We start from the raw sequence: 11,186 nt of genomic DNA, 5'->3' as shown, positions 1-11,186 counted from the left end.
TATGCATTGGACTCGGGGTACTCTTCATTGTCCGACAAAATGTCCGCATGTGCAGCTCCGGCGTTAGCAGCGCTAGCCGGTGATACTTTATGACGTGAGAATAAAGGCCGCGTCCAACTGTGGCGTCAACCTCGGGATTCACCATCATCATCATCATCATCAATGTGCATTGGTCGATGCTTTTCGACAACTCTCCATCGCCCGATCGAATGTCCGATTGTGTAGAAGTACCCGGGCGGTTATTGTGCGCGTTTTCCGGCGTTAGCAGCGCTTAGCCGGTGAGGCTTACTACGTGATCATAACGGTCGCGTCAAGGCTTCCAACTTTGGCGTCAAGCTCGGAGTCATCATCATCGTCGACATCAATGCGCTTTTTAGTATTGATCGATGCTTTCCGTCTTTGAAAAAAATGCTCAAGCGTGAGCTGCTTGCAACCGGTTGCTTCATCAGCCATTGTCTCCTCAACACTCTAGCTCCGCCTCACGTCTTCTACTGACGCCCACGGTGGGCGGCCCATCCAACCTTGTGCAAAGAGAGTCATCGCTGCCATCTAGGGGCCAAAACGAGTCATTATACTAACCAGATCTGCTTGATACTTTCAGCACAGCTGCCCAAGGCTTTCCTCCACCTGTTTCCAAAAAACCCCAAAAAAAACATAGTGAACGTCTTTTAACGTCCTCGGCGCCCTTCCGTAGGTTTTTACTAAACGTTTTATGACGTTTATGGCGGTCAAAGAGTTAATGAACAGAACCACGGGTCTATAGCCTATCTGGAATGTAGTTGTTTGTTTGTTTTTTAATAGATAGAATGTCAGTGTCAGAGAAGCTTGCTGCATCTGAACATGAGGAGAAGCAAAAACTCCTCATCTAGTGCCCATCTATCAAGAATCGGCAATAATCAGTTCTTTGTCTCCTTACAAAATTGAATGTTAGGTATACTGTGCGTAATGATATTGAAACTGTTTAGATTTCTTTATGTTCACCGTATGGATGATGAGCCAAAATAAATATTTGTGGAACTGATGATGTCTTCTATCGTAAATTGTAAGGATTTTGTTTTAATGTTGTGGGTTAGCTAATGCAGGAATTAATCACTTGATATATATTTGTCGTCCCCCTTTTATCAACAATCATGCATTTAGAAGACTATGAAAGGAGACATTAAACTCAACCCTCTTTGATTCTATTTCTAATTAAGTCATTCAACAGTTACATCTCTGTAAAAATAAACAAACAAACAAACACACAAACAGAGGTGACAGAAAGCCCAGAAAGTAAAAACCCTGCCACAGTTTGGCTTTAGCTCCCTAGCAGGTAAACAAGCACCATGGGAGCTAGCTAGGGAGCTAGCTAGTGTTGAATTATTAACATTGTTTTTCTGTTTCAATATATATTCTTCAAAGTGTTTTTGATTTTAGTTAGATAAATACAACTGTTACCCATATGGTAGAATGTGGTCTGTTTTTCCCCCTAAGGAAGTGAGGTGTCTGACTTAATCTGAATAATCTACAGGGCAGATATGCGGGAATCTCTGATGCGAAGCTGCTACAGAGTTCAATAGTTTATCTAGGAAGCCAATAATTTACCTCACATCTGTTAAAGACTGAAAGAACTCAATGGGAGATGGCCTGATTGTATTTCACTCTGCTGACAGGACAAGATCAAAGGGGGGGCACAGTCTCTTCCTCGGGGGCTGTGCTATGTGTGGGGTTTTATGGGGGGTCCCTGGTGCAGGGAGGTGGCGGGGGCAAGGTGTTTGCCCACATCCTTGAGGAAGTATTTAAGATAAGGAGAGGGGGTGTGTAGACTTGTTTTGACAGGAAATGTCACATGTTCTGATAGACCAAATGGTACTTCTTTGTCAATGAAGGGGGTGGGAACGTTTTCTGTATATATGCATGCATGAACTTTGAGAAGGACACATTTGTGGGTGAGCTGCATGATTGAGCAGTAACTCCAAGTGGCTTTCAGAATCTGAAATAAAGCTGGCAAACTTGTTCACAGATTTCAACTTTGAATTTATTTGAACACGCAGAAATCAAAGAAATGATTTCCAACACTAGCTAGCACCTGGGGCTAAAGCCAAACTGTGGCAGGCTTTTTACTTTCTGGACCTGGATTTGCCACCTCTGCACACAAATTGACAACAACAGGCAGACATGTTTACAAAAAAAATGAGCGGCCACTTGAGTTCACACTTGAACAGTTTATGGACAATTTTGCAATTTTCAATAAAATGATACGATGACAATATACCACAATAGTGACTATTGTAAGCAAAATCCCCAGCAATGTCATTAATCATATTTAACAATTATGCCATTAAAGTGCTCATCCTTTAGAAATGACAACAAAAAATAGTGTTATGCATTAAGTACGACAATACAGTACATATTGTATACATGAACCTAAATGACTAAAACTACAAAAAAAGTTGTTGTTCATGTTACCATACATAATACACCTTTAGTCCTCATTTGATTTGGAGGGGAAATGACATCAATACTCTTCATCAACACTGTCTTCAACTATCTGAGATAAAAGGGGTCACATCCATCATCACTAACTTTGTAGCCTTTTGGATCTTCATGTCCAGTGACAGTCGACAGATGACTGATTCACCAACACTACAAGCATATAACATAATCACAAGAAAAGCATTCCCACATAGATGAGTCTCTTCTTTCCTGTTGTTTTGCCATTGACACATTACTAAATTCAAAGTGTGCACATGAGTTACCCGGACAATTTTATAACATTGTTTAATAAATCACTTGTGCTGTACAATCTCATCAAATACAATTCCTATCCAAGGCAGTAAATGTGCTGTATTAAAATACACCAAAAATAAAACTTACTTAAGCTATACATCTAGAATTGAGTACAGAGTTTGCCATTTATTTTTGTCAATTTGGGTTTAAGGCATATCCATTAAACTTGAAAAATCCACCATGTCTCAACATGGTACATTCGTTAAAAATGATTCTTCTCTGCTTGAAATATGCTTGTTTGTAGCTTAACTTCAACAACTAAAAACGGAAGGTGCATAAATATGTCACTTTTGTTGTTTATGTATTTGTACTTTTTTGTTTTGCTTTGTTTTATCCTGCTGTCTGCTGCCATCTCGGCATTGCAAATGATGATCTGTACCTGGATAAATATAGGTTTTCATAAACAAATACTCTAACCTTTATCCCTTTAATACCCTAAAATAAATTAAAAGTAAAACACACTCGTGCGATAGATGTTAACCATCTTTTAAAAACAGAGGTGGGCAGTTAAAAAAATAAAAATACGAGTCCGTCATTCATCATCGCCATGGGCACTCTTTCATCATCGTCAGTCCGTAATTTTTTCAAGCCCAACTAAATTGTAATCATCAGTCCGCCATTTTTTTTTTAAAACAGTCTCCCGTCATCTGTAATTTTAGGACCGACAGACAGAGGTGAGCATTCCGTACTTATCGCCATTAGTGACAATTACACTGATGGATGAACACCCACTTCTTCCTCATTTTTTAAAAGCGATCCTGTCATTTATATATACGTATATATATATATATTTCCAAAGTTTTTCATCATTCGTCATTCATCATCAAAACACGCATCCTCTCAATGACAGACTGATGGACAGACAGAACGCCCACCTCTGTTTGAAAATATATTTATTCCAGTATTTATATTTATGTACTGACATTGCTGTGTTGTTTTTACACATTAAGCTTAAGTTAATATTTTTACTGTGTATTCTGCCCTTTAGAAGTTCACCGTTTGAATTTGTGAAGCCTCCTGTGTTTGCTTTGTTCATTGTTTTGCTAAGTAAAAAAGAAAAAGAGAACTCCAATGTGGCTGCACGCAACGTTGAATCGTTCATGTACTACGCGGACTGTTCAATCCTATTTTGTTGTTGCTTTGGACAAGAATTGTCCGTAAGTACATGTGATGCCAAGATAACAACACTGTATATTCATTTTAGTTTATTAAAATAGCTATTAGAGATTAGAGACTGTTGAATATGCAATGCTAGCTACTAGCATGAGAGTGTGTAGTTAGCTAATACCACCTTGTTTGTTATTTTATTTTCTAGTTTTCGCAGTGGGTCCACTATATAGTGATCGTAAGATCCATATGTACTGTAATTCACATCATTAAAACAGTGACCTCTCTAATCCACATTTTAACAAATTCGATTTTTTCCTCCATTTGTTTTGAGATTGCATAAGTGGTTTGTAACTGACAACATGTAAAAGAAGTACAAAAAACAAACATAAGCTAAGCAGACTCAAATCATACAACTTATCCAAACTGCAGTACTTTTAAACATGTTCGATTCATACCCAGCAGAGAAAAACACATCCGTGTTTTTTGTATGACTATGCCATGAAATTGCTGGCACAGTGATTGTGTGGAGGCCATTCGTTATATGTTGATATACTGTACAACAAATAAACAAAATCATAACGTGTTTCTCATCTGTACAGATTTATACATTTTCTACACTAATGTAAAATACAATTTAGATGCATTATGTAGTAGGACTTGCCTGAGAATTCATTATGTACTGTTTTTTTTTTTACTGCTTGTCATGAAGAATGTCTTATTCTGTTTTGCATATAACTGTAAAAATACAGTCAGATTAAACTCAACAATCAATTTCCCTTTATAGCTTACTTAAAAAAAAGTTAAGTTGTATTGTACACATAGACATTACACAATAATAATTATCAGAATGCGCACTCCGATATTAGGCAAGAAACAGTCAACCATCAAGTTACATTTATTTTCATTTTTCTTTTCACATACAAAAGTTTTGGGGGTACACAAACTCAAGACTTTTAACAGCATTAAATTAGTATGCACAATTCCGTTTTTTCCCCTCCCTTCATTGGATTGATGCCGCACATTCTGAGGGGACAGACTCCATTGCAAAATAAGAAAAGAGATTGAAAAAAACTCAAAAACACTGGCGCCTCTTCATTTGTATTCGTTTTACAGTCTGTTATTTTCCAATGGAGAGAGAATCTTGTAGGTTGTCCCATTGAAGCATCAGAAGTTCAGCAGTAGGTAGAGGAAGGTCATCAGCAGTAAGGTGCATAAGGAGAATTGGGGCAAAACAGCTGCCCTGTTGACATCGTGCATTGCGCCAGGTCCTGAAGGGGCAAAAATGCAAAATGTCTTCCGTGCTTTGCTCACAAACCCCCCTCCAAAAAACTCAGTTCATACTACTAGGCGAGACTGGGGCTTGATGTCACACTTTTTACAGTCTCAGGTATATATTAGTTTCATGCCGTTTTCATATCTTGTGTCAGAGCCGAGATATAAGCAAATAGAGTGTAAATGTGATAGGTTGCCCAACCACTGGATAGGTTGTCTCAGTTTATGGGTAAAATGTCACACTGGATGTTGCAACTAAGAAAACAAGGACACATTTATTTGCGTTCTTAGCTTCTTCTTTTTTTATTTAAATTATTTTCCTTTTTTTAAATTAAAGTGTACATTGAAGTCATGCATAGAAAATGTTTATCATTGAGCTTGAACAAATTGTTGAATTTAGTAATATATAAATATTATGCAATATGCACTGGATTGAAGAACTGCTGGCATGTAGGCTATGGCCCTCGCTCAAATGCCGGCTTTGCCTTCCTTAAACTTAAAATTTAAGATTAAATTAAACTAGAAAAAATAAAGCATTGGTTCATCATGAAATTTAAACCAGTCAGCAACTGGAAGATCAATTTTTAAACTGTTAGGATGAATGTACATACATTCATCCCGCATTTTCTCTTATTGTATTGTGAAGCATTTATTCTGTAAAGAAAGTGAAAGGGATTATGACTCATGCTCCTCCATCTTCAAAAACAAGAACTGTGGCCTTATCACAAGATGACGATTGGAATGTTTTGCAATTTAACTTTTGAAGCTTTGACTGTGAAACTTTGAGTGCCGAAGAAAAACATGTCTACATTATTATCTGCATGATGATTTGTATCCGTGACTGCTTTGAGGTTGCTGTTGTGTGTAGCCCCTCCCCTTTAGAACAGCAACAGTTATGTAACTAGGGAATATTCAATAAAAAGAGAGGGAACGGCGAAGTGTGTCCAGAGCGCGACAAGAGACTGTAACTGGGCACATCTCTTTCTGTTCTCCTCGCTAGCAAAAATAATTTAATCCTCTTGTCTTCCTTTCTGATTTGTTGTTTATTAAATGTTCTAGGTTGCCTGATCTGGACAGAAACACACAAAACCTGACGGTCAAATGTCCCTACTAGTCAGACTCATCATCCAAAAGGCAATTCTGAAAATCAAGTTGTTAGAGGTGCATTTTTCCCCGTGATCCATTCTTTGCACGTGTGACAGCTAACCCCAAAATGACCAAGACATGGTGCCATAAAATACCAAGTTTGCAAATGCTAGCTCTAGATTAAAGTTATTTAAAAAAAGAAGAAGAAAAAAAAAGAACAATAACTGACATTGACAACTGCCTTAATCTCTCCTCTAACACGTATCACTGCTAGGATTTGTATCTGTAAACAACTTATTTTGTTGTGCAAAATGCACAAATTAGTACTCATCTCAGCTCACAATGTGCTATTCTCATCTCAGCTCACAATGTGCTATTCTCATCTCAGACATGACACGACCCGGATCACATAGAGGAAGAAAACTACACTGTATTCCACTTTTAGTTTCGGCCTCTAGTGGAGAAAATAATTGCAATATGACAACTTACCCATGTGACAACAAGCCCCAGTCTTCTACTACTACATTAAGAAATGTGATTAAAACATGTCATTTGATAGTCATACACAACAACAACAAAAAACTTCAAACAATCAATTGCTCATAGTGCAAACTGTATCCTGTCCGGTGGGCTACATCTGGACAGGTCACTGTGTCACAAAGTGCAATGCTAATATGTTTACAGACAGGCAAGTTAATGTCCAATTCCCACGTTAAATTGATTATTCTGTGGGGAAAAAAAAGTCAAGGTGTGAAAGTATAAGGAAAACATGCAAACGGCGGTGGACGCCGGCCGACATTAAGCAATTCCTATTCTTCGTTTGTTGACAGGACAGGGGTGCGCGTGGCAACTGCCGACATGCACAGACTACTTTATAGTTGGTGGCGGGTGATGAGACCACCCCGTAAATGGACTGGACTTCGGGAAACTCCAAAATTTCCCGATGTCCACCACGCCCCTGCTGAGAAATATTCTTAAATTGCATTTCAACACTACAAAATCTTGAAACATTTACTTTGTATTTAATGGCTTGATAATGACTAACCTTAGAATGCAGTACTATTAAGTATGTCAAAATGTAATGTTTAAATTTTGTAATGTTTTATTGTTTTGGGCAGATTTGCACAGATTTAACAGTAATGTAAATCTTTCTTTCTTTATTTTTTTAAAGAGCTCAGTATTGTTCATTCGGTAATGTCATCATCATTGCTCTGTTTTTTTTTTGTATGTGGGTGAGTATGTGTATGTGCGTGCGTGTGTGTATTCGTTAGTTCACCAAAAACCAATAAAAAAAATCCCATACCATTCACCTAAACCGAACACCGCCGTCAGGAGACCCGAGGAAGGACCAAAGAAAAGAAAGGAAAGTGAAATCCAGCTCCGACCAGACACCACCCACCGGGCCACCAACCAGAGTTCTTCACCAACCCCAGAAACATCTAAATTCCAACAAATCAGGGAGACCTCAAGAGACCAAAGGAGAGACTGAGGAAAGGAAGGAAGGACAGACAAAGCAGAGTGAGATCCACAGACACCAGCCTCCACCGATTCAATGACCTGAAGCAGATTGTGTCTGAGTTTCGATAGATGCTGGTGTGGTGGATCTGGCATGCATGAAAATCTCCACCAAAGAGGGGCGCCGTCGACCCCTGCCAGGACAGAGCAAGCGCAACACCTCAGGGCCCCCCAGGCCGCGGCAGTGCCAAAGGACGACCCCCGGGCCCCGCCAGGGCCACCAGCCGGAGAGCAAACCCAGGAGCAGGAGCGCCCCCCACCCCAACATGGCCCGCGCCCCCAACCCAACGCAGCAGGACGGGGCACTGCAGGCCCGCCAGGCACCCCACCGGTCCACAGCCCGGCTCCCCCCGCCCCCCATCCACCCCCGCCATCCACCCAACCCAGCCCCAGCCGCCCCCAGACACCCCCCGACCACACCCCCACCAACCGGCAGCCCCCAGGGACCCCCCGCACCAGGCGCCGAAGAGGGGCCGGACAGCGGAGCGGAGAGGGCACCCGCGCCCACCCCCCGCCGCGTGGAGGGACGGAACACCGGGGGCAGAAGGGGGATGGGGCACCGGAGGACGGTCAGCACCCCCGAACCCCAGGCCCAGCGGGGAAAGGCCCCGGTCGTCACTCCAGCGTTCTTAGTGAAAGCTAACCCCTGTTACTGAGTCCGCCAGCTCGCCGACTGGCGAACTCTACCCCTCTGCCCCAACCGATGGCACCCCCCCCCCCCCCACACACACACACAGAGTTGTGTGGTGCATTAAAATTGGAGGGGAGTTGTAGGGCGAAGACGGTGTTTCCACCCTACCCCCCCCAAAGTGTGTTATGTGCCCTATATGTCTATAAAAGTGTATTGTGCAAACCTAGTGCAGTGAGTTAAGAGGAGCGACCAGCGGGCCCCCCCCCCAACCGGGCGGGGGCAGGAGGCGCACCCGCCCACCAAACCCCTACCCACCCCACCGGCGGGCATATGGGACCAGCCCGGCGGGGCGATAGGGCTCGCCCCCGGATACTGGGGCCCGCCCGAGGTGCCAGGAGGTCCACCGGAGCGGGGCGGGCACAACACCAAACCCAACCAACCCCCCGGCCCCCGGAGCGCCGAGACCCGGGCCACGGATGGAGCCCCCGGCCCAGGGGAGGGGAAGGAAGGCGGACAGGAGAGGGGAAATGGAGGGGGGAAGGAGACGACAAGAAGGGCAAGGGGCAGCGGCAGGGCCGCAGAGAGACGGGGAGAGGAGGAGGAAGGGTGACGAGGGAGAAGGCACATGGAGGCGGAGGACGGGCGGGGAGGGAGAGGCAGCAAGGGGGAGGGGAGAGGGAACCACGGGGCACCCCGGCGGCCCACAGGCCCCGAACAGCGTGGCCGGGCCCAGAGCGACGGACCGCGCCGGAGCGGCGCCGCCCCGGACACCAGGGAGAGCCCCGCAACGCAGCACCCCCCAAGAGACCCAGGGAACGGCCAAGATGCAGCCTCCACCCAGCAGCCAACAGAGGGGCAGACCCGCCCACGCCCAGCCAGGGGGGGACAGCACCTATAGAATTAACCCACTGGCATGCAGTGAATCCGAATATTAACCCTTAGTGCCCATTGGAGGTGAATCTGCTCGATCCTGTTGGCAGCAGCTGGGTTCCTGACTGTAAAAACACAATAATGTAAATCTTTCATCGGCGCTCACATTCTGCAGTAGTAAGGTTTAATGATGTTATTTTAGCACTTGGACTAAGGCATCTATCCAGTTTAAAAGATGAGTTTTCTTTCATACTCAAATCCAGTGAACTAGAAATCAACACACAATTTTCTGATTTCAGGCTACCTGGTGAATACAGAAGCAATGGACATTATCGTGGACGTCATTGTTTCTTTCATATATAAATATTTGTCTGTCCCATGCCCTTATGTAGAGACAATTGCTAAAACCAACTGGCAGGTGTGCAATTTGCAAGGTTAATGAATATCCAATAGTGTGCTGTTCCTCCACATCAAAATGAGATGGCCCGGGCATCCGGTTAGGATGCCCCCTGGTGAGGTGTTGTTGGCACATCCCACCAAGAGTAGGCACCTTAGGAGATGCTGTAGAAGTGAACTAAGTGGCTGGGGTCATGGAAAGTCTGGGCTTCCCCCGTGGCTTGACCCAAGATAAGCGAAAGAAAATGGATGGATGGAATTTTTTTTTTTTTTTTTATACAAATAATGATTAAAATAGGATGATATGGACCCTTTAACCCAAAATAAATAAATAAATAATGGGTGTAAGCATTTTGGGTGGTTCCTAGTCCTTAAACTCACCATAAAGATTTATGCTGGCATTAGTGAAGCCCATGGTGTTAATGGCGACACATGTGTAGTTCCCATAGTCTTCTTCCGAAACATTGAAGAAGATGAGCATTGACTGTTTGCCTATATTCTCGATCTTTATCCCGTTAATTCCATTGGAAAGCCTGAAAGAGAGACAGGTGCAACTTGTAAGTCTTTTATTGACAAATATAAAGTAAGTGTTTTCCCTGAATGATGTATAAAGTTGGCTGTTTCCCAACTGACTCATCCGAGCTTTCAACAAAACAGATAATATAGCCTACCTTAACTCATTTGCTCCCAAAACTGTATAAAAAAACATTCTATTTTAAATATTGCCATGGTCCCAAAAACACATTTAAAACCTTTTTTTTTTATGCTACACCATACAGAAGACTTTGATGCAGCCTCTGACATGAAGATGACGCTTAAAGCAATAGTAGTTATTACAAAAAATGGCCGGCAGGTGGCAGCAGCGTATAAGAGATCAGCCAGGGCCATGTTGCAACAAGCTGTTTTTGCCACTGTTTTCAACAGGTTTGTGAATAATGATGAAACTTAGCTATATTCTAATACTAATTGCTGCAAAACGGAAACAGATACAAATATACTTTTTTTTCCTGATGAAAGAAGATACTCTTATCTTTCTTTTGGCAGGTGCCAAAATCAGCCGGGTTACGATAAGGGTGTGCACGCAGTCAATTGCTCACGTCACATGCACGGCCGACTTTATCATGCAACGGGGGGATCTTGCAGTTTATCTGTATAAATGCACAATGCGCGCGCTAATCTTATCTCTCTGAGCATAGCGAGTCAATTTGATTCCTTCATGTCAAACACGGCGTGTGCTCCGGACCGCTCTAATTTCAATGCAAATGAGGAGTCAACTAGGATTGGCTGGGTCTCGGCTAACTGCGCATAATGGTGCTAACGCCCCTTCTAGCTGCGCCTGTCTATAAAAATACCAAAATAAATTAAACTCCACCCATGCGCACAATTAGACTGCCTTTTGCTAGGCTTGTGCTGAAAACAAAAATAGGGCCCCTGGTGTGAATTTTTAATCTAGTTTGAGGAAAATTTAATTTCTAACAGCATACATGATGCGTAAGAGTAAAGTCTCAACCTAATACACTCAGAATTAATTCATCCA

The 11,186-nt window shown here is 42.8% G+C and overlaps 1 protein-coding gene across 1 annotated transcript in view; it reads right to left on the bottom strand.

Moving 5' to 3' along the window:
* Nucleotides 1–2,189: 2,189 nt before the first annotated feature.
* Nucleotides 2,190–11,186, bottom strand: part of opcml (opioid binding protein/cell adhesion molecule-like) — a 151,399-nt gene continuing 142,402 nt past the window's right edge. Inside the window, exons 6-7 of the mRNA XM_086098420.1 lie at nt 10,031–10,182; nt 2,190–5,147 (exon numbers count right to left, since the gene is read on the bottom strand). Of these exons, the coding sequence (XP_085954546.1) occupies nt 5,044–5,147; nt 10,031–10,182 (256 nt within the window). The 3' untranslated portion in view covers nt 2,190–5,043. The remainder of the gene's footprint in view (nt 5,148–10,030; nt 10,183–11,186) is intronic.

Source organism: Leptonotus elevatus, chromosome 16 (assembly GCF_054856555.1).
Source record: "Leptonotus elevatus isolate MCC_2025b chromosome 16, RoL_Lele_1.0, whole genome shotgun sequence".
Lineage (NCBI taxonomy): Eukaryota > Metazoa > Chordata > Actinopteri > Syngnathiformes > Syngnathidae > Leptonotus > Leptonotus elevatus.
The sequence above is the reverse complement of the archived record's forward strand: the minus strand, read 5'-3'. Positions and strand labels throughout refer to the sequence as shown.